At 48.3% G+C, this 24223-nt stretch overlaps 1 protein-coding gene across 2 annotated transcripts in view; it reads left to right on the top strand.

The window, feature by feature from the left end:
• LOC144507684 (adhesion G protein-coupled receptor E3-like) overlaps positions 1–24223 on the top strand; it is a 78393-nt gene that overhangs the window by 12152 nt on the left and 42018 nt on the right. For both annotated transcript variants that reach the window (XM_078234876.1, XM_078234875.1), the window contains exons 2-7: positions 3885–3971; positions 5472–5612; positions 10135–10266; positions 11767–11855; positions 20446–20544; positions 22000–22177. In XM_078234876.1, coding sequence (XP_078091002.1) covers positions 3885–3971; positions 5472–5612; positions 10135–10266; positions 11767–11855; positions 20446–20544; positions 22000–22177 — 726 coding nt within the window. The remainder of the gene's footprint in view (positions 1–3884; positions 3972–5471; positions 5613–10134; positions 10267–11766; positions 11856–20445; positions 20545–21999; positions 22178–24223) is intronic.

The following is a 24223-nucleotide window of genomic DNA, read 5'->3' as shown; positions in this document are numbered from 1 at the left end:
CAGTGTGTGTGAGTGACAGTGTGTGTGAGTGACAGTGTGTGTGAGAGTGACAGTGTGTGTGAGTGACAGTGCGTGTGAGTGACAGTGTGTGAGAGTGACAGTGTTTCTGAGTGACAGTGTTTCTGAGTGACAGTGTGTGTGAGTGACAGTGTGTAAGAGTGACAGTGTGTGAGTGACAGTGTGTGAGAGTGACAATGTGTGAGTGACAGTGTGTGTGAGTGACAGTGTGTGTGCGAGTGAGAGTGGGTGACAGTGACAGTGTGTGTGAGTGGCAGTGTGTGAGAGTGACAGTGTGTGAGAGTGACAGTGTGTGAGTGACAGTATGTGAGAGTGACAGTGTGTGAGAGTGACAGTGTGTGTGAGTGACAGTGTGTGAGAGCGACAGTGTGTTAGTGACAGTGTGTGTGAGTGACAGTGTGTGTGAGTGACAGTGTGTGAGAGTGACAGTGTGTGAGTGACAGTGTGTGAGAGTGACAGTGTGTGAGAGTGACAATGTGTGAGTGACAGTGTGTGTGAGTGACAGTGTGTGTGCGAGTGAGAGTGGGTGACAGTGACAGTGTGTGTGAGTGACAGTGTGTGTGAGTGACAGTGTGTGAGAGTGACTGTGTGTGAGTGACAGTATGTGAGAGTGACAGTGTGTTAGTGACAGTGTGTGTGAGTGACAGTGTGTGTGAGTGACAGTGTGTGAGAGCGACAATGTGTGAGTGACAGTGTGTGTGAGTGACAGTGTGTGTGAGTGACAGTGTGTGAGAGTGACTGTGTGTGAGTGACAGTATGTGAGAGTGACAGTGTGTTAGTGACAGTGTGTGTGAGTGACAGTGTGTGTGAGTGACAGTGTGTGAGAGTGACAGTGTGTGAGTGACAGTCTGTGAGAGTGACAGTGTGTGAGAGCGACAATGTGTGAGTGACAGTGTGTGAGTGACAGTGTGTGAGTGACAGTGTGTGAGAGTGACAGTGTGTGAGAGTGACAGTGTGTGTGAGTGACAGTGTGTGAGAGCGACAGTGTGTTAGTGACAGTGTGTGTGAGTGACAGTGTGTGAGAGTGACAGTGTGTGTGAGTGACAGTGTGTGTGAGTGACAGTGTGTGAGAGTGACAGTGTGTGTGAGTGACAGTGTGTGAGAGCGACAGTGTGTGAGTGACAGTGTGTGTGAGTGACAGTGTGTTAGTGACAGTGTGTGTGAGTGACAGTGTGTGTGAGTGACAGTCTGTGAGAGTGACAGTGTGTGAGAGTGACAGTGTGTTAGTGACAGTGTGTGTGAGTGACAGTGTGTGTGGGTGAATGTGCATGTGAGTGACAGTGTGTGAGTGTGACAGTGTGTCAGAGTGGCAGTGTGTGACAGTGACAGTGTGTCAGAGTGACAGTGTGTGGGTGACAGTGTGTGAGTGACAGTGTGTGAGAGCGACAGTGTTTCTGAGTGACAGTGTGTGAGAGTGACAGTGTGTGTGAGTGACAGTGTGTGTGAGTGACAGTGTGTGAGAGTGACAGTGTTTCTGAGTGACAGTGTGTGAGAGTGACAGTGTGTGTGAGTGACAGTGTGTGAGAGTGATAGTGTGTGAGTGACAGTGTGTGTGAGTGACAGTGTGTGAGAGCGACAGTGTTTCTGAGTGACAGTGTGTGAGAGTGACAGTGTGTGTGAGTGACAGTGTGTGTGAGTGACAGTGTGAGAGTGACAGTGTGTGTGAGTGACAGTGTGTGTGAGTGAGTGTGTGAGAGTGACAGTCTGTGAGAGTGACAGTGTGTGAGTGACAGTGTGTGAGTGACAGTGGGTGACAGTGACAGTGTGTGTGAGAGGCAGTGTGCCAGAGTGACAGTGTGTGTGAGTGACAGTGTGAGAGTGGCAGTGTGTGAGAGTAACAGTGTGAGAGTGACAGTGGGTGAGTGACAGTGTGTGAGAGTGACAGTGTGTGTGAGTGACAGTGTGTGTGATGACAGTGTGTGTGAGTGACAGTGTGTGAGAGTGACTGTGTGTGAGTGACAGTGGGTGACAGTGACAGTGTGTGTGGGTGACAGTGTGTGTGAGTGACAGTGTGTGAGAGTGACAGTGTGTGAGAGTGACAGTGTGTTTGAGTGACAGTGTGTGAGAGTGACAGTGTGTGAGAGCGACAGTGTGTGAGAGTGACAGTGTGTTTGAGTGACTGTGTGTGAGTGACAGTGCGTGTGAGTGACAGTGTGTGAGTGACAGTGTGTGAGAGTGACAGTGTGTGAGAGTGACAGTGTGTTTGAGTGACTGTGTGTGAGTGACAGTGTGTGTGAGTGACAGTGTGTGAGAGTGACAGTGTGTGTGAGTGACAGTGGGTGACAGTGACAGTGTGTGTGGGTGACAGTGTGTGTGAGTGACAGTGCGTGTGAGTGACAGTGTGTGAGTGACAGTGCGTGTGAGTGACAGTGTGTGAGTGACAGTGTGTGAGAGTGACAGTGTGTGAGTGACAGTGTGTGAGAGTGACAGTGTGTGAGAGTGACAGTGTGTTTGAGTGACTGTGTGTGAGTGACAGTGTGTGTGAGTGACAGTGTGTGAGAGTGACAGTGTGTGAGTGACAGTGTGTGTGGGTGACAGTGTGTGTGAGTGACAGTGTGTGAGAGTGACAGTGTGTGTGAGTGACAGTGTGTGAGAGTGACAGTGTGTTTGAGTGACAGTGTGTGAGAGTGACAGTGTGTGAGTGACAGTGTGTGTGAGTGACAGTGTGTGTGAGTGACAGAGTGTGTGAGTGACAGTGTGTTTGAGTGACAGTGTGTGAGAGTGACAGTGCGTGAGTGACAGTGTGTGTGAGTGACAGTGTGTGTCAGAGTGACGGTGTGTGTGAGTGACAGTGTGTGAGAGTGACTGTCACTCACACACTGTCACTCACACACACTGTCACTCTGACACACTGTCACTCTGACAAACTGTCACTCTCACACGCAGTCACTGTCAGACACTGTCACTCACACACACTGTGTGTGACAGTGGCAGCGTGTGAGAGTGACGGTGTTTGTGAGTGACAGTGTGTGAGAGTGACAGCGTGTGTGTGTGACTGTGTGTGTGAGTGACAGCGTGTGAGAGTGACAGTGTGTGTGTGACAGCGTGTGAGAGTGACAGCGTGTGAGAGTGACAGTGTGTGTGTGACAGCGTGTGAGAGTGACAGTGTGTGTGTGACAGTGTGTGAGAGAGTGACAGTGTGTGTAGGAGTGACAGTGTGTGACAGTGTGTGTGAGAGTGACAGTGTGTGTGAGAGTGACAGTGTGTGAGATTGACAGTGTGTGAGATTGACAGTGTGTGTGAGAGTGACAGTGTGTGAGAGTGACAGTGTGTGAGATTGACAGTGTGTGTGAGAGTGACAGTGCGTGTGAGAGTGACAGTGTGTGAGAGTGACAGTGTGTGTGTGAGTGACAGCGTGTGAGAGTGACAGCGTGTGAGAGTGACTGTGTGTCTGAGAGTGACAGTGTGTGTGAGAGTGACAGTGTATGTGAGAGTGACAGTGTGAGAGTGACAGTGTGTGTGTGATGAACGTTGTGTGAGAGTGACAGCGTGTGAGAGTGACAGTGTGTCTGAGAGTGACTGTGTGTGACAGTGACAGTGTGTGAGAGAGTGACAGTGTGTGAGTGACAGTGTGTGAGAGTGACAGTGTGTGGGAGTGACAGTGTGTGAGTGACAGTGTGTGTGGCTCGCCTGATGATGGAGCGGCGCTCCGCAAGCTCGTGGCTTGTGCTACCAAATAAATCTGTTGGACTTTAACCTGGTGTTGTGAGACTTCTTACTGTGTTTACCCCAGTCCAACGCCAGCATCTCCACATCAAGGCCGACCTGTACGGGGGGAATGAGTGAAGTATTGGAGCTGGACAGGAGGGGGGGGGGGAGCGAAATGGCATCCAAGGGTTCTAACTGCTTAATCTTGTTGCTCTTAGCACTCTACTGTATTTGGAGCCCGCTCTCAGTTGGAGATGTACAGTGTGGCACAGGTTTAATCTACCACCCAACGTGGATATGCATTGGTAAGTTTAAGGTGAAGAAACTACTGCGTGTTTGGGGTTTATGGATGGATGGGCATAGGGTGGGGGGGGGGGGGGGCATGAGAGCCCATCGCTCACCCAGTGGCTGCCGCAGCACCCACGCAGGTAGGTGAGCCTCCAGGTTACAGATCTCAGCTTGGCAAGGATCACACCTCCCTGCTTTTGTAATCTATGCAAGGGGGCCTTGGCACATTTGTCCACAGATCTCTGAAGGCGGAAGGGCGTGTTACTAGGGTGCTGAAAAAGACATATGGGACACTTGCCTTTATCAATCGGGGTATAGATTACAAAAGCAGAGAGGTCATGTTGGAGTTGTATAGAACTTTGGTGAGGCCACAGCTGGAGCACTGTGTGCAGTTCTGGTCACCACATTATAGGAAGGACGTGATTGCATTGGAGGGAGTGCAGAGGAGATTCACCAGGAGATGGAGACGGAGCATTTAAGTTATGAAGAGAGGTTGGATAGGCTTGGGTTGTTTTCTCTGGAGCAGAGAAGACTGAGGGACGACCTGATCGAGGTGTCCAAGATTATGAGGGGCAGAGTGGATAAGGAGCAACTATTCCCCTGAGTTGAAGGGTCAGTCACGAGGGGACATAGGTTCAAAGTGAGGGGTGGGAGGTTTAGGGGAGATGTGAGTAAAATCTTTGTTACCCAGAGGGTGGTGAAAGTCTGGAATGCGCTGCCTGGGAGGGTGGTAGAGGTGGGTTGCCTCACCTTTAAGAAGTATCTGGATGAGCACTTGGCACATCATAACATTCAGGGCTATGGGCCAATCGTTGGCAAGTGGAATTAGCTGGGAGTTCAGATGTGTCGGTGCAGACTGGATGGGGCAAAGGGCCCCTTCTGCGCTGTATGATTCTATGATTCCATGGTGAATTTGCTCCTGGAGTACTTTGTACAGTTTGGGTCTTCTTATTCAAGGAGAGGAATACTTGCATTTGAAGGAAGTGCGGGGAAGGCTCAAAGGGTTGATTCCTGGGATGAAGGGGTTGTCTTTTGGGGAAAGTCGGAGGTTTGGGGCTATATTCATTGGAATTCAGAAGAATGAGTGCTGACCTTATTGAAGCGTGCATGATTCTAACGGTAGATGCTGTGGGGATGATTCGCTTGTGATGGTGGGGTGGGCGGGGGGGCGCGGTGCAGGGGAGTGGCTGGGGGGAGGGGGGGAACTAGAACTAATGCATACAGTCTGAAAGGAAGAGTTTTCCCTTCTGGATGGAGCTGAGGAGGGCAGTTGATGTTTGGAACTCTCTTCCCCAGGGAGCAAGGGAGGTCATTGAATTTATTCAAGGCTCAGTTAGGTAGATCAAGGGTGTCAAAGGTTATGGAGAACGGGGGGGCAGGGGGGTCATGCAGGCCACAATTAGATCAACCATTACCTGATTGAATGCCGAGTGGCGCACTGCTGCCCTTTTATATCTTGATTCTTCATTGAGCAAAGGGACGACTCCCGTTGTAAAGGATTTTCAATGTTTGCGCAGATGAAGATGAGTGTCAATCCTCGCCATGTCACCCACCCAAAGAATGCCAAAACGTCCACAGGTCCTACAAGTGTGTCTGTGCAAGAGGATTTCACACTGTTCCTGGGGACCCGACCTCCAGCAAGGAGACAACTTGTTCAGGTAAGGAGTTTCATCGCTGAATCAATTACATAGGGCACCAACCGCCCGCAAGAGGGTCCCCAAACATCCAGCACGGTTCAGGAGGCTACAGCAATGAAAAATTCAAGACGAGGTTTACTCAAACAAAGGTCATGTGATTAAGCTTCCAGGAATAGGCCCAACCGGAGTTGGCAAACCATGTTGTTGTGGTCATAATGACTGGAATTTCTGGATTCCACATATCCCAACATTTCCCCCTCAGTGTAGTGGGCCCAACATTTCCCCCTCAGTATAGTGGGTCCAACATTTCCCCCTCAGTGTAGTGGGCCCAACATTTCTCCCCCACTATAATATACCCAACATTGCTCTGGTAATTCTATACTGGTGGACAATATATCCTTCCTGAGATGCAGTGCCCGGAAGTCATCACAAATGAGGTTTAACCAGAGTCTCATTGTGCAATTATTGGAGATGATACATTACCTCTAGTGGGGAGGAGGAAACTGGGCTTCATAGATTCATGGAATCCCTTCAGTGCTGAAGGAGGCCATTCAGCCCATCGAGCCTGCGCGGACAACAATCCCACCCATGCCCTATCCCCGTAATCCCACGTATTTATCCTGCTATCCCCCTGAAACTAGATGCCAATTTATCATGACTATTCCACCTAACCCGCACATCATTGGAGGGTTTGACGGCGCCATTGAATTGTGGATTCATCCATGGAATGTGGGCACCACTGACAATTACTGCTCACCGGTGGTCGCCCTGAGAAGGTGATAATGGTTTTCTACATTGAGTGCAGGCCCCAGGAGGAACATCCCTCTTCTCTAAAGCAATACAAGGGGAATCTTCTCCATCTGCCTCTGAGGGAAATGGGGCCTAAATTTAACCTCTCATTCATGAGGTGTGGAGTTTGCACATTCTCCCCGTGTCTGCGTGCGTTTCCTCTGGGTGCCGCAGTTTCTTCCCACACTCCAAAGATGTGCAGGTTAGGTGGATTGGCCATGCTAAATTGTCTCTTAGTGTCCAAAGATGTGTAGGTTAAGTGGATTGGCCATGCTAAATTGTCTCTTAGTGTCCAAAGATGTGTAGGTTAGGTGGATTGGCCATGCTAAATTGTCTCTTAGTGTCCAAAGATGTGTAGGTTAAGTGGATTGGCCATGCTAAATTGTCCCTTAGTGTCCAAAGATGTGCAGGTTAGGTGGATTGGCTATGCTAAATTGTCTCTTAGTGTCCAAAGATGTGTAGGTTAAGTGGATTGGCCATGCTAAATTGTCTCTTAGTGTCCAAAGATGTGTAGGTTAAGTGGATTGGCCATGCCAAATTGCCCCTTAGTGTCCAAAGATGTGTAGGTTAGGTGGATTGGCCATGCTAAATTGTCCCTTAGTGTCCAAAGATGTGTAGGTTAGGTGGATTGGCCATGCTAAATTGTCCCTTAGTGTCCAAAGATGTGTAGGTTAGGTGGATTGGCCATGCTAAATTGCCCCTTAGTGTCCAAAGATGTGTAGGTTAGGTGGATTGGCCATGCTAAATTGCCCCTTAGTGTCAAAAGATGTGCAGGTTAGGTGGATTGGCCATGCTCAATTGCCCCTTAGTGTCCAAAGATGTGTAGGTTAGGTGGATTGGCCATGCTAAATTGTCCCTTAGTGTCCAAAGATGTGTAGGTTAGGTGGGTTGGCCATGCTAAATTGTCCCTTAGTGTCCAAAGATGTGTAGGTTAGGTGGATTGGCCATGCTAAATTGCCCCTCAGCCTTCGTGGCTTTCTGTTGACCTTTAAAGATTTCCCAATCCTCTAGTTCCCACTAATCCCCCTATCGGGAACTCTAAGGGGCAATCCACCTAACCAGCACATTTTTGGAGTGTGGAATGAGTCCATCATAGGATAGAATCCCTACAGTACAGAAGGAGGCCATTCAGTTGGGTCTGTACCCACCACAATCCCACCCAGGCCCTATTCCTATAACCCCATATATTTACCCTGCTAATCCCCCTGACACTTGTGTCAATTTAGCACGGCCAATCAACCTCACCCGCACATCTTTCGGACTGTGGGAGGAAACCGGAGGAAACCCACACAGACACGGGGAGAAGGTGCAAACTCCGCACAGACAGTGACCCAAGCCGGGAATCGAACCCGGGTCCCTTGCGCTGTGAGGCAGCAGTGCTAACCGCTGTGCCACCGTGCCACCCCCCGGTTTGGTGTGTGGAGAAAAGTGTAACGAATGAAAAACAAAGTAAAGTCCAGGGGAACGGTGCCGTGGGAATGACGGTGACAATGATGAAAAGAGGAAAAGTGGCCAAAATGTTAATAACTTGACGAATCCCCACAGAGACCGTGTTGGGAGGTTATACACAAAAATAAACAATGATGGCAGAGGTTTGCAGACTCTGGAAGAGTGCAGGATAATGAAGGTTACCGACCAGACTGGACCTGCTTACTGATAATTGATATCAATTGTACTTAAGACCAGAAGACATAGGAGCAGAATGAGGCCACTCGGCCCATCGAGTCTGCTCTGCCATTCAATCATGGCTGATATTTTTCTCATCCCCATTCTCCTGCCTTTTCCCCATAACCCCTGATCCCCTTATTAATCAAGAACCTATCTATCAGTGTCTGAAAGACACTCAATGACCCAGCCTCCACAGCCTTCTGCGGCAAAGAGTTCCACAGATTCACCACTCTCTGGCTGAAGAAATTCCTCCTCGTCTCTGTTTTAAAGGATCGTCCCTTTAGCCTGAGGTTGTGCCCTCTGGTTCTAGTTTTTCCTACTAGTGGAAAGTTCCTCTCCACGTCCACTCTGTATCTATCATAGAATCATAGAATCGCTACAGTGCAGAAGGAGGCCATTCGGCCCATCGAGTCTGCACCAACCACAATCCCACCCAGGCCCTATACCTGTTACCCCACGTATTTACCCTAGCTAGTTGCCCTGACACTAAGGGGCAATTTATCATGGCTAATCCACCTAACCAGCACATCTTTCGACTGTGGGAGGAAACCGGAGCACTCGGAGGAAACCCACGCAGACACGGGGGAGAACGTGCAGACTCCACACAGACAGTGACCCAAGCCGGGAATTGAACCCGGGTCCCTGGCGCTGTGAGGCAGCAGTGCGAACCGCTGTGCCACCGTGTCACCGCCTATGGTTAACGAATGTTTTTATGTGCTTTGCCAGAACTGCCTGTGCTGCCGGGTCATCTGTCATCTCAGTGGGTTTAACACATAGCTCGCCCACACTGAGAACTCTTTCTAAATACTTGCCTGTGGCAATTCTGCTGGGGCCATTATCAGTTTTGGGCATCTACCAAATGCAGCGGTTTGCCGGGTCCAGCGCTAAGTGACGCCTCCGCAGAAGGTCCAAGCCCAGGATGTGTTCTGCCTTTGGGTGGAGACACACTCGCACTGCTGGGAGGTGATAAATTACATTTCCCAATGTGAAGGGTCTGTCTCAGTCCCCTCCCATAGATGCAGCGTGAAACCACTTAGGACGATCTTCCTGTGAGCGGCATGGTGGCACAGTGGTTAGCACTGCTGCCTCACAGCGCCAGGGACCCGGGTTCAATTCCCGGCTTGGGTCACTATCTGTGTGGAGTCTGCACATTCTCCCCGTGTCTGCGTGGGTTTCCTCCGGGTGCTCCAGTTTCCTCCCACACTCCAAAGATGTGCGGGTTAGGTGGATTGGCCGTGCTAAATTGCCCCTTAGTGTCAGGGGGACTTGCTAGGGTAAATGCATGGGGTTATCGGGATAGGACCTGGGCGGGATCGTGGTTGGTCCAAAGTCGATGGGCCAAATGGCTACCTTTGCACTGTAGGGATTCTATGATTCAATGATTCTATCTGTTCCAGCTCTACAGTTTGCAAATTGGAGAGTCTGGCTAGGGTTAAACTTGGGCGGCACAGTGGCACAGTGGTTAGCACTGCTGCTTCACAGCTCCATGGGACTTGGGTTCGATTCCCGGCTCGGGTCACTCTCTGTGTGGAGTTTGCACATTCTCCTCGTGTCTGCGTGGGGTTCCTCCAGGTGCTCCAGTTTTCTCCCACAGTCCAAAGACGTGCGGGTTAGGTTGATTGGCCATGCTAAAAAAAAATTGCCCCTTGGTGTCGTGGGATGCGTAGGTTAGAGGGATTAGTGGGTAAATATGTAGGAATATGGGGGTAGGGCCTGGGTGGGATTGTGGTTGGCGCAGACTCGATGGGCCGAATGGCCTCTTTCTGTACTGTAGGGTTTCTACGATTCTTCTTCTACGATTCTAAACTTGGCTTCCACATTTATCCATGCTCCTGAAAGTAATGTCAATATTTCTGTCACAATCCTGGGCATCACTGGTCACCTGATCACACTGGCGTGAGGCATAAAAACCAGCAGCAACCTATTGGGCCGAATGGCCCGATTCTTTGTTGTAACTGCTATCTAATGTCGATTATAAACAGCAAGTGGGGGCCCAGGCGTTAAGCCGTGCGGGAAGATACATCGCATCTCCCCTTCAGTCCAGCTGTGTACATGCAGTGGTTGATGTGATTTTTCCTCATTGCAGATGTGGATGAGTGTGAGGATGCAGATGTGTGTGGCGTGAAAGCAACCTGCTACAATTCCTATGGGAGTTACCACTGTATCTGTCCCTCGGGATTTCAGTCGGAGCCAGGAGGTGCACAACCCAGCTGCCAAGGTAACGTGAATACAGAGAGACCAACACCTGAATGATCACTGGGACTGGAGGTGGGGTGTGTGGGGGTGGGGGGTGGGGTGGGGTGCGGCGGAGGGGCTGATATCTGTTTGAGACCATGGTTATGCCCAGAACCCTGCTGTACAAGTAGTTACAGTAAGAAGTCTCACAGCACCAGGTTAAAGTCCAACAGGTTTATTTGGTAGCACGAACTTTCAGAGTGACTCCTTCTTCACCTGATGAAGGAGTGACGCTCCGAAAGCTTGTGCTACCAAATAAACCTGTTGGACTTTAACCTGGTGTTGTGAGACAAACAAAGAACAATACAGCACAGGAACAGGCCCTTCGGCCCTCCAAGCCCGCGCCGCTCCCTGGTCCAAACTAGACCATTCTTTTGTATCCCTCCATTCCCACTCCGTTCTTGTGGCTATCTAGATAAGTCTTAAACGTTCCCAGTGTGTCCGCCTCCACCACCTTGCCCAGCAGCGCATTCCAGGCCCCCACCACCCTCTGTGTAAAATATGTCCTTCTGATACCCGTGTTAAACCTCCCCCCCCTCACCTTGAACCTACGACCCCTCGTGAACGTCACCACCGACCTGGGAAAAAGCTTCCCACCGTTCACCCTATCTATGCCTTTCATAATTTTATACACCTCTATTAGGTCACCCCTCATCCTCCATCTTTCCAGTGAGAACAACCCCAGTTTACCCAATCTCTCCTCATAACTAAGCCCTTCCATACCAGGCAACATCCTGGTAAACCTCCTCTGCACTCTCTCTAAAGCCTCCACAAGACTTCTTACTGTGCCCCACCCCAGTCCAATGCCGGCATCGCCACATCATGTACAAATAGTTCCCAGTCCAACCATAGAGGCCTGAGGCCTAGGAAACTGATTTTGATTTGATTTGATTTGATTTATTATTGTCACATGTATGAGTATACAGTGAAAAGTATTGTTTCTTGCGCGCTATACAGACAAAACATACCGTTCATAGAGAAGGAAAGGAGAGAGTGCAGAATGTAGTGTTACAGTCAGGGTGTAGAGAAAGATCAACTTAATGCGAGGTAGATTCATTCAAAAGTCTGACAGCAGCAGGGAAGAAGCTGTTCTTGAGTCGGTTGGTACGTGACCTCAGACTTTTGTATCTTTTTCCGGAAGGAAGAAGGTGGAAGAGAGAATGTCTGGGATCCATGGGGTCTAACTGGGCCTAAGGCCTTATCATCAGGGCCTGTTGCGTCTCCACAAGTAGATAGCTATGCTTGGTCAACTGGCAGTGACCTCGAGGCCAGGACTGGGAAGGGTGGGAGGGGTGGCGTCATGCCGAATTTCCTTTGCTTCCTGAGAAAGTAGGTGGGCTTTCTTAACTATAGCTGTTAAACTGAGCTCCTGTCTGCCCCGGGTGGTCAGGCCGGCATGAAGAATCTCTCGGAGGAAAATAGCGGAGTTTGCAGATGGGCAGTGAGGGAGACAAATATCTTGAACTGTTTCTCATTTCCACAGTCTCACCTCTTAACTGTCCTGAGGCTGAAAGACGGAATAATTCCAACCCTGTACAGTGCGATCCGGAACATTCCAAAACACAGAAAAAGGTATGTGACCCATATTTGCCCTTCTTCCAATATTCAGCACCCGCTAGCCTGCCCTCAATCAGCTCTGACATGGAACACCCGACTTATAGTTCTTTAGACTAGCTGAATACATACGATTTACAAATCGAAACATAGAAATTAGAAGCAGGAGGAGGCCATTCGGCCCTTCGAGCCTGTTCCGCCAATCATTACTATCATGGCTGATCATCAAATTCAATACCCCGATCCCCCCTTTCCCCCATATCCCTTGGTCCCTTTATCCCCAAGAGCTATATCTAATTTCTTCTTGAAATCACACAACGTTTTGGCCTCAACTACTTTCTGTGGGAGTGAATTCCACACATTCACCGCCCTCTGGGTGAAGAACTTTCTCCTCACCTCAGATCTATCCTCAATTCGTTTGAACTCACAACAACAGCAAGGGCTCAAAATGGTAACAGGGAAATTATAATGGTGACGGAATGTGATTACTGATTTAACTGGTGGAAGAAAATAAATTAAAAGAAAACCATTATTAGAAACTAAGCAGCTGCTTTCTGTCACATTAGTCCCAGCGAATCAGCTCCTCGCTGTAATCTCACATCAGAATTCTCAAATTCATTATTTACTTCCAGTCAGCCGACACTTTACCAGTCCAAAGGTGTGTCGGTTAGGTGGATTGGCCATGCCAAATTGCCCCTTAGTGTCCAAAGATGTTGTCGGTTGGGGAGAATTAGCATGGTAAATGTGAGGGGTTACGGAGAAAGGACAGGGCAAACAGCCTGGGTGGGATACTCCGTCTGAGAATCGGTGCAGACCTGATGGGCCGAATGGCCTCTTCTGCACTGTCGGGATTCTATGATTCTAATGTCGCACTCAAATACACTGGTCGTGCAACCCCGAGAAGTATCTGTCTCCTGTGGTTGTACACTCTTCTCCTGGTGATCAGCTGGGATCTCGCTCTCACTCTCGCTCTGAGGTCTTCGTTGGGATCAATCTTCTATTCCGTTTCACGAGGGGGTGGGATCAGTCCATTAGGTTGGAAGCCACACTGTCCGATGAAGCTCCTTTTCAGCACAATAATACCCAATTATATTCGGAGGCCTTTTGCTTAAACCATGATTTTCATCCATCCAGAAAGATAGCTTTGATCTGATTTGATTTATTATTGTCACATGTACTGGGATACAGTGAAAAGTATTGTTTCTTGCGCAGTACACAGACAAAGCATACCGTTCATAGAGCAATTGTAAAGAAAAGTTTATTTATTAGTCACAAATAGGTTTACATTCACGCTGTAATGAAGTTACTGTGAAAATACATAGGGGAGAAGGAAAGGAGAGAGTGCAGAATGTAGTGTTATAGTCATAGCTAGGGTGTAGAGAAAGATCAACTTAGTGCGAGGTAGGTCCATTCAAAAGTGATGGCAGCGGGGAAGAAGCTGTTCTTGAGTCGGTTGGTACATGACTTCAGACTTTTGTATCTTTTTCCTGACAGAAGAAGGTGGAAGAGGGAATGTCCGGGGTGCGTGGGGTCCTGGATTATGCTGGTTGCCTTTCTAAGGCTGCGGGAAGTGTAGACAGAGTCAATGGATGGGAGGCTGGTTTGTGTGATGGATTGGGCTGTGTTTACAACCCTTTGTAGTTTCTTGCAGCCTTGGGCAGAGCAGGAGCCCCAGACCAAGCTGTGATACAACCAGAAATAATGCATCTGTAAAGGTTGGTGAGAGTCGATCTCATTTTTTGGTTTCCTCTAGTAATTTTCCACTAGGTGAAGTCCTAATGGTCAATTTTTGTATAGAAGGCGTTTATATTTTGTTAGATTGCAGCGGTTGACCTGATCCCAGTTCAAGGCCTAGTCTTCACTTATAACCGGAACACTGGACTGGTCAGATGGGCAGACCAGTACCAAATGGAATTTAACCCTGAAAAGTGTGAGAAATTGCATTTCAAGAACTAACAAGGCAAGGGAATACACAATGAATGGCAGGGTGCCAGGAAGTACAGAGGACCAGAGGGACATTGGGGTGCATGTTTTAAAGTTTTTAAAATTAAAGTTTACTTATTAGTGTCACAAGTAGGCTTACATTAACACTGCGATGAAGTCACTGTGAAAATCCCCTAGTCGCCACACTCCGGTGCCTGTTCGGGTTCACTGAGGGAGAATTTAGCATGGCCAATCCACCTAACCAGCACTTCTTGCGGACTGTTTCTAGGCCTACCAAAGTAAGTGGATATTCGAACGGCTTGCCATCTTTTCTGGCCCAGACCCCTGTCGTGAGGGAGCCATGAAATCCACCCCCCCCCCCCCCCCCCCCCGCCAGCCCTCGGCCTCCTCCAGATGGCCTGCGATTTTCTCCGTTATCTTTTCCTTGATGGAATTTGTTTTGTCTTGCATAATATTGACCATAATTTTATTGGTTTTAAGATAGCTATGGAGAACGATAGGTCTGGCTCAAAAGTTAAAATTCTAAATTGGGGCAAGGCCAATTTTGATGGTATCAGGCAGGAACTTTCAAAAGTTAATTGGGGGAGTCTGTGGGAAGGCAAAGGGACGTCTGGTAAGTGGCACGCTTTCAAAAGTACATGAACCAGTGTTCAGGGTAAACACATTCCTCTTAGAGTGAAGGGCAAGGCCTGGTAGAAGTAGGGAACCCTGCATGACTCAGGATATTGAGGCCCTGGTCAAGAAGAAGAAAGAGGCACATGACATGCATAGGCAGCTGGGGTCAAGTGAATCTCTTGAAGAGTATAGTGGGTGCAGGAGTAGAGTTAAGAGAGAAATCAGGAGGGCAAAAAGGGGACACAAGATTGTTTTGGCAGATAAGGCAAAGGAGAATCCAAAGAGCTTCTACAAATAAGTCCCCTGGGCCTGATGAAATATATCCTAGGATTCTTTGGGAAGCAAGGGATGAGATTGCAGAGCCTTTGGCTTTGATCTTTGGGTCCTCACTGTCCACGGGGATGGTGCCAGAGGACTGGAGAATGGCGAATGTTGTTCCTCTGTTTAAGAAAGGGAATAGAAATGACCTTGGTAATTATAGACCGGTTAGTCTTACTTCGGTGGTTGGTAAATTGATGGAAAAGGTCCTTAGAGATGGGATTTACGACCATTTAGAAAGATGCGGATTAATCCAGGATAGTCAGCACGGATTCGTGAAGGGCAAGTCGTGCCTCACAAATTTGATAAAATTTTTTGAGGAGGTAACTAAGTGTGTTGATGAAGGTAGGGCAGTTGATGTCATATACATGGATTTTAGTAAGGCGTTTGATAAGGTCCCCCATGGTCAGCTTATGATGAAAGTGAGGAGGTGTGGGATAGAGGGAAAGTTGGATAGGTAACTGGCTGTCTGATCGAAGACAGAGGGTGGTGGTGGATGGAAAATTTTCGGATTGGAGGCAGGTTGCTAGCGGAGTGCCGCAGGGATCAGTGCTTGGTCCTCTGCTCTTTGTGATTTTTATTAATGACTTAGAGGAGGGGGCTGAAGGGTGGATCAGTAAATTTGCTGATGACACCAAGATTGGTGGAGTAGTGGATGAGGTGGAGGGCTGTTGTAGGCTGCAAAGAGACATAGATAGGATGCAAAGCTGGGCTGAAAAATGGCAAATGGAGTTTAACCCTGATAAATGTGAGGTGATTCATTTTGGTAGGACTAATTTAAATGTGGATTACAGGGTCAAAGGTGGGGTTCTGAAGACTGTGGAGGAACAGAGAGATCTTGGGGTCCATATCCACAGATCTCTAAAGGTTGCCACTCAAGTGGATAGAGCTGTGAAGAAGGCCTATAGTGTGTTAGCTTTTATTAACAGGGGGTTGGAGTTTAAGAACCGTGGGGTTATGCTGCAACTGTACAGGACCTTGGTGAGACCACATTTGGAATATTGTGTGCAGTTCTGGTCACCTCACTATAAGAAGGATGTGGAAGCGCTGGAAAGAGTGCAGAGGAGATTTACCTCTGCAATCCTTCTCTGTAATATGTACACTCCTCAAGACATCACTATTTATTTCCCCAAGTTCCCTAACATCCATGCTTTTCTCAACAGTAAATACTGATGAGAAATATTCATTTAGGATCTCACCCATCTCTTGTGGATCCGCACATAGATTACCTTGTTGATCCTTAAGAGGCCCTACTCTCTCCCTTGTTACTCTTTTGCCCTTTATGTATTTAGAACATAGAACATAGAACAGTACAGCACAGAACAGGCCCTTCGGCCCATGATGTTGTGCCGAGCTTTATCTGAAACCAAGATAAAGATATCTTGGTTTCAGATAACGGGTGAGGTGCCTGAAGATTGGAGAGTGGCAAATATTGTGCCTTTGTTTAAAAAGGGCTGCAGGGAAAAGCCTGGGAACTACAGGCCAGTGAGCCTCACATCTGTGGTGGGTAAATTGTTGGAAGATATTTTGAGAGACAGGATCTACAGGCATTTAGAGATGCAAGGACTGATTAGAGACAGTCAGCATGGCTTTGTGAGTGGAAAATCATATCGCACAAATTTGATTGAGTTTTTTGAAGGGGTAACCAAGAAGGTAGATGAGGACAGTGCAGTTGATGTTGTCTACATGGACTTTAACAAGGCCTTTGACAAGGTACCGCATGGTAGGTTGTTGCATAAGGTTAAATCTCACGGGATCCAGGGTGAGGTATCTAAATGGATACAAAATTGGCTTCTTGACAGAAGGGTTGTTTTTCAAACTGGAGGCCTGTGACCAGCGGTGTGCCTCAGGGATCAGTGCTGGGTCCACTGTTATTTGTCATTTATATTAATGATTTGGATGAAAATATAGGAAGCATGGTTAGTAAGTTTGCAGATGTCACTAAGATTGGTGGCACAGTGGACAGTGAAGAAAGTTATCTCCAATTGCAACGGGATCTTGATCAATTGGGCCAGTGGGCTGACGAATGGCAGATGGAGTTTAATTTAGACAAATGCAAGGTGATGCATTTTGGTAGATTGAACCAGGGCAGGACTTACTTAGTTAATGGTAGGGCGTTGGGGAGAGTTACAGAACAAAGAGATCTAGGGGTACATGTTCATAGCTCCTTGAAAGTGGAGTCACAGGTGGACAGAGTGGTGAAGAAGGCATTCGGCATGCTTGGTTTCATCGGTCAGAACATTGAATACAGGAGTTGGGACGTCTTGTTGAAGTTGTACAAGACATTGGTAAGGCCACACTTGGAATACTGTGTACAATTCTGGTCACCCTATTATAGAAAGGATATTATTAAACTAGAAAGAGTGCAGAAAAGATTTACTAGGATGCTACCGGGACTTGATGGATTGAGTTATAAGGAGCGGCTGGATAGACTGGGACTTTCTTCTCTGGAGCTTAGGAGGCTGAGGGGTGATCTTATAGAGGTCTAAAAAATAATGAGGGGCACAGATCAGCGAGATAGTCAATATCTTTTCCCAAAGGTAGGGGAGTCTAAAACTAGAGGGCATAGGTTTCAAGTGAGAGGGGAGAGATACAAAAGGATCCAGAGGGACACTTTTTTCATTCAGAGGGTGGTGAGTGTCTGGAACAAGCTGCCAGAGGTAGTAGTAGAGGCGGGTACAATTTTGTCTTTCAAAAAGCATTTAGATAGTAATATGGGTAAGATGGGTATAGAGGGATATGGGCCAAATGCAGGCAATTGGGATTAGCTTTGTGGTTTTAAAAAAGAAAGGGCGGCATGGACAAGTTGGGCCGAAGGGCCTGTTTCCATGCTGTAAACCTCTGTGACTCTGTGACTCTATGTCGAGACCGGTTTTCCGAAGGGACTGTACCAAAGCTGCTTTCTCAGTCATAGAATCATAGAAATCATAGAAACCCCAAAGTGCAGAAAGAGGCCATTTGGCCCATCGAGTCTGCACCAGCAACAATCCCACCTCGGCCCTACCCCAATATCCCCACATATGTATCCGCTAATCCCTCTAACCTACGCATCCCGGGACACTAAGGGGCAATTTAGCACGGCCAATCAACCTAACCCACACATCTTTGGACTGTGGGAGGAAACCGGAGCACCCGGAGGAAACCCACGCAGACACGGGGAGAATGTGCAAACTCCACACAGACAGTGACCCAAGCCGGGAATCGAACCCAGGTCCCCGGAGCTGTGGAGCAGCAGTGCTAACCACTGTGCTACCGTGCCGCCCAGTCCTGGCCATGTAGTGACGGGCAGTGCAGTTAATCGCTTGGCCCTGAATTCATTGGAAAGATTGATATTTCTCTCATAAACCGAGATCTGTTTTTACGTAGAAATAGATTGGGCCCAAAGGTCAAAGCCAGGTCAGAGAAGCATCGCCGCATCCTTCCACTTTGTTCACCACTCACTGCAGGCGCGAGTTCCACATTCCCTCTAACCTCACATATAGAAACAGAAGCAGGAGTAGACCATTCAGCCCATCGAGCCTGCACTATCAACAATCCCACACAGGCCCTATCCCTGTAACCCCACATATAGAAACAGAGAAACCAGAAGCAGGAGTAGGCCATTTGGCCCTTCAATCCTGCTGCGCCATTCACTTTGATCATGGCTGATCATCAAATTCAATACCCTGATCCCCCCTTTCCTCCCATACCCCTTGATCCCTTTAGCTCCAAGAGCTATATCTAATATATTTACCCCACTAATCCCCCTGACACTAAGGGGCAATTTAGTATGGCCAATTAAACTAACCCGCACATCTTTGGGGTGTGGGAGGAAACCGGAGCACCCGGAGGAAAGCCACGCAGTGGTTAGCACTGCTGCCTCACAGCGCCAGGGACCCGGGTTCAATTCTGGCCTCGTGCGACTGTCTGTGTGGAGTTTGCACGTTCTCCCCGTGTCTGCGTGGGTTTCCTCCAGTATCCTGGGATGCCAACGTGGCTTTAGGCGGGAGCAGTTCAAATTTACTCACACGTGAGCGAGACTTTCCAAAGAGTTGGTAACCCCACAGGTGGGGCCAGACTTTCTTCAGCAGGACGGCAGGGGGGTGGGGATGAAGAATCCCACCCCGAGTCATCCCGCCTTGAGTTGAATAGAGATCATTGGGGCATTGTTCCCGAGCCCAAGTCAATATTTATTCTTCAACACACTTACAACAGATTGTCCAATGATTTGTAACATCGCTGTTTGTCAAAACTCACTGGGTGGGATTTCTCACCCCCCCCCCCTCCCCACTGCTGCCCCCGCCCCCCCACGTCTCCGCCCTCGCCCCCACCCCCATCTGCGGCCTGTTTCACAGGGGCGGAGGTGGCCCGCCATTGGCCAGCCCCCATCATCTTTAGGTTCCACCACCATCCACGGGGTTTCCCGTTGACCGCACCCTTCAACGCTGGGGCAACCCCCCAGCGGGGGTGGTGGGGGTGAGCGTCGGCGAGACTGGAAAATCCCACCCACAGAAAGGGCTGGAAAATATCAGCCACCGTATCAGATTGGATGTCACTTTTCCTATATTGCAGCCGGGATGTCAAGTGTTTTGGAAGGTCCCAAGGCGCTAGACGAATGCAAACATTTCTTCCTTTAGGAGGTGCTCACCCACCCGCCCCATGCTAATGAGATGCCCTCTCATTGACCCCATGGACTCCTGTGGGGTAGCACCAGATGTCATTGTCTGGTGCATCCCTGTGCCATCACCCAAGGAATTTGATGTCCTTCGCCCCCAGACAATTTAACAAGTTGATTCTCTCGACTTCCATTCTTGGGAACTATTCATACATTGACTAATGCTGAGAGTAAATTCCAGCCTTGGGTGACTGTCTGTGTGGAGTTTGCATGTTCTCCCCATGTCTGCGTGGGTTTCCTCCGGGTGCTCCGGTTTCCTCCCACAGTACAAAGATGTGCAGGTTAGGGTTGATTGGCCATGCTAAATTGTCTCTTACTGTCCAAAGATGTGTAGGTTAGGCGGATTGGCCATGCTAAATTGCCCCTTAGTGTCCAAGGATGTGCAGGTTAAGTGGGTTGGCCATGCTAAATTGCCCATTATTGTCCCATGATGTGTAGGTTAGGAGGATTGGCCATGCTAAATTGCCCCTTAGTGTCCAAAGATGTGAAGGTTAGGAGGATTGGCCATGCTAAATTGCCCCTTAGTATCCAAAGATGTGAAGGTTAGGAGGATTGGCCATGCTAAATTGCCCCTTAGTGTCCAAAGATGTGAAGGTTAGGAGGATTGGCCATGCTATATTATCCCTTAGTGTCCAAAGATGTGAAGGTTAGGAGGATTGGCCATGCTAAATTGCCCCTTAGTGTCCAAAGATGTGAAGGTTAGGAGGATTGGCCATGCTAAATTGCCCCTTAGTGTTCAAAGATGTGTAGGTTAGGAGGATTGGCCATGCTAAATTGCCCCTTAGTGTCCAAAGATGTGAAGGTTAGGAGGATTGGCCATGCTATATTATCCCTTAGTATCCAAGGATGTGCAGGTTAGATGGATTGGCCATGCTAAATTGCCCCTTAGTGTCCAAAGATGTGAAGGTTAGGTGGATTAGGGGTTAAGGGAATCGAGCAGTCAGTGGTAAAACGTTGAGTCGGTGCCGACTCGATGCCGTGGTTCTATGACTCTATGAGTCTATGATTTGGCAGGCTTTCTCGGTTACCATTGAGAGGGGTTGCCGTTCTAACAGTGTTTCCTCTTCCACTTCCCAGTTAAACCCCTTGGATGAGGGGTCCTGCTCCATGACGGAACAAGCTCGCAGATTACTTGACAAAGTCTGTCAGAATTTCAGTACTGCGAATGATTCCCAGGTAAGGAATCACAGGCCTGGCATTATCTATTTGGCAAAAGTGATACGATTCTGGTGCAGAATGTTATACCGTAGAACGCCAGTACATGCACGGTGATACTGGAAATAAGCCTCACTCACAGGCTTACATTTATTGACGGAGTACATTTATTTATTTAGGGGAGGCAATGGCCAGGAGGTATTATCGCTAGACCATTAACCCAAAAACTCAGCTAATATTCTGGGGACCCGGGTTCGAATCTCGCCACGGCAGATGGTGGAATTTGAATTCAATAAAAACTATCCAGAATTAAGCATCTACTGATGACCATGCGACCATGTCGATTGTCGGAAAACCCCATCTGGTTTACTAATGTCCTTTAGGGAAGGAAATCTGCCGTCCTTACCCGGTCTGGCCTACATGTGACTCCAGAGCCACAGCAATGTGGTTGACTCTCAACTGCCCTCTGAACATGGGCAACTAGGGATGGGCAATAAATGTTGGCCCAGCCAGCGATGTCCATGTCCCATGAATGAATAAAAAAGAGAAACATTCAACTCAACCACCAGAGTGTCAGTAAGTTTCCCTTTATATGTCCGCAAGTGACACAACAATTATCCTCCATCTTCTATTAATTAAACACAATTGATAAACAACTTCACTGCAGAGGGTGCAGAGGAGATTCACCAGGATGCTGCCTGGGATGAAGCATTTAAGCTATGAAAGGAGGTTGGATAGGCTTGGGTTGTTTTCGTTGGAGCAGGGAAGACTGAGGGGGCGACCTGATTGAGGTGTTCAAGATGCCTCACAGCACCAGGGGCCCGGGTTCAATTCTGGCCAAAGAAACTGTTCTTGAGTCGGTTGGTACGTGTCCTCAGACTTTTGTAGCTTTTTCCCGATGGAAGAAGGTGGAAGAGAGAATGTCCGGGGTGCGTGGGGTCCTTAATTACGCTGGCTGCTTTTCCAAGGCAGCGGGAAGTGTAGACGGAGTCATTGGATGGGAGGCTGGTTTGCATGATGGATTGGGCTACGTTCATGAGCCTTTGTAATTTCTTGCGGTCTTGGGCAGAGCAGGAGCCAGACCAAGCTGTGGTACAACCAGATAGAATGCTTTCTACGGTGCATCTGTAGAACTCTCTTCCTCAAAAGGTAGTGGGAGCAGAGCCTTTGCATAATATTAAGGCAGAGCGAGCTAAATTTATTAACAGGCAAGGGGGTAAAGCGCTATCGGGGGAGGTGGGAATGTGGGGGTTGCGGTTTCAATCAGGTCAGCAACAATCTTATTGAATGGCGGGGAAGGGGAGAGTGGCTTACTTCTGCTCCTAGTCTGTATGTTCATACAGGGGATACAAAAAGAGAGGGAAAGGGAGGAGAGAGTACAGGAGAAAAGAAACAAGGGAAGGGAAAAAATAAATAGCAGTGAGGGAAGGGAAACAAATCCATTAACTCACAAAGCAGTTTTCTTTCTGTCCTTAGGCCGTCATAGATGTTGTAAATGGCCTTCTCAACAGGAGTTCACTGTGGGCCAACGTGGATGTGACGGAGCAGTTAAATGCAGTAGCGGCCCTCTTGGATCTCATGGAGAACCTGGCAATGAGAATCGCGTTGACCTTGCCTCGCCCAGGAACAAAGACAATATCCAAAGCCTCCTTCGGTAAAACAAAAATCTGACTAAAAATTGCTAACCACCTGGTCTCACTCAGCAGATGTCGAGTTAACACGTCGAGGGAGTCTGTAAAATCAGCTTTCAATCGAGGGAAAGGTCAACACGGGAGTCCATTGCACGTCTTCTGGGTGTAAATTTCTCCAGAGTCATTTGCCATGTTAATTAAGGAAATCGTAGAATCCCTACAGTGTAGAAGGAGGCCATTCAGCCCAGCGAGTCTGCACCGACCACAATCCCACCCAGGCCCTATCCCCCCAACCCCACCTATTTACCCTGCCAGTCCCCCTGACTCTAAGGAGCAATTTAGCGTGGCAAACCCACCAAACCTGCACATCTTTGGACACTAATTGGCAATTTAGCATGACCAATCAACCTAACCAGCGCATCTTTTGAAAATAAGAGTTAATTTAGCATGATCAATGCACTTAACCCACACATCTTTGGACACTAAGGGCCAATCCACCAAAGCTGCACATCTTTAGATACTAAGGAGCAATTTAGCATGGCCAATCCACCTAACTTACACATCTTTGGACAATAAGGGGCAATTTAGCATGGCCAATCCACCTTACCCACACATCTTTGGACACTAAGGAGATCCTAAACGAATACTTTGCATCAGTATTCACAAAGGAGAGGGACATGTTGACTGGTATTGTCTGAGAGAGATGTGTTGGCCCATTAGAAAAAATCTCAATTACAAGGGAGGAAGTGTTAGGCTTTTTTAGGAAACATTAAGACAGACAAATCCCCAGAGCCAGATGGCATCTATCCTAGACTCCTCAGGGAGGCAAGAGATGAAATTGCTGGGCCTCTAACAGAAATCTTTGTCTCTTCACTGGACACAGGTGAGGTCCCAGAGGATTGGAGGATAGCAAATGTGGTCCCGTTATTTAAGAAGGGTAGCAAGGATAACCCGGGTAATTATAGGCCGGTGAGTTTGACGTCCGTGGTAGGGAAATTGTTGGAGAAGATTCTTAGAGATAGGATATTTGCGCATTTAGAACTGAATAATCTCATGAGCGATAGACAGCATGGTTTTGTACGAGGGAGGTCATGCCTCACAAATTTGGTTGAGTTTTTTGAGGAGGTGACAAAAACGATTGACGAGGGAAGGGCCATGGATGTTGTCTATATAGATTTTAGTAAAGTGTTTGACAAGGTCCCTCGTGGTAGGCTGGTGCAAAAGGTTAAATCTCATGGGATAAAAGGTGAGCTAGCTAGATGGGTGGAGAACTGGCTTGGCCATAGAAGACAGAGGGTAGCAGTGGAGGGGTCTTTTTCCGGTTGGAGGTCTGTGACTAGTGGAGTTCTGCAGGGCTCTGTACTGGGACCTCTGCTGTTTGTGATATATATAAATGATTTGGAGGAAGATGTAGCTGGTCTGATCAGTAAGTTTGCGGACGACACAAAGATTGCTGGAGTTGCGGATAGTGATGAACATTGTCAGAGAATACAGCAGGATATAGATAGGCTGGAACATTGGGCAGAGAAATGGCAGATGGAATTTAATCCAGATAAATGCGAAGTGATGCATTTCGGTAGATCTAATGTAAGGGGGAAATATACAATAAATGGCAGAACCATCAGGAGTATAGACACACAGAGGGACCTGGGTGTACAAGTCCACAGATCCTTAAAGGTGGCAGCACAGGTGGAGAGGGTGGTGAAGAAGGCATATGGCATGCTTGCCTTTATTGGACGGGGCATAGAATATAAAAGTTGGCATATGATGTTGCGGCTGAAGAGAACGTTGGTTAGGCCACATTTGGAATACTGCGTCCAGTTCTGGTCGCCGCACTACCAGAAGAACGTGGAGGCTTTGGAGAGAGTACAGAGGAGGTTTACCAGGATGTTGCCTGGTATGGAGGGTCTTAGCTATGAGGAGAGATTGGGTAAACTGGGGGTGTTCTCCCTGGAAAGACGGAGGATGAGGGGTGACCTAACTGTGGTGTATAAAATTATGAAGGGCATAGATAGGGTGAACAGTGGGAAGCTTTTTCCCAGGTCGGAGGTGACAAACACAAGGGGTCA

This window comes from Mustelus asterias, chromosome 19, assembly GCF_964213995.1.
Source record: "Mustelus asterias chromosome 19, sMusAst1.hap1.1, whole genome shotgun sequence".
NCBI classification, from domain to species: Eukaryota; Metazoa; Chordata; class Chondrichthyes; order Carcharhiniformes; family Triakidae; genus Mustelus; species Mustelus asterias.
This window is presented reverse-complemented; position numbering and strand designations above follow the sequence as displayed.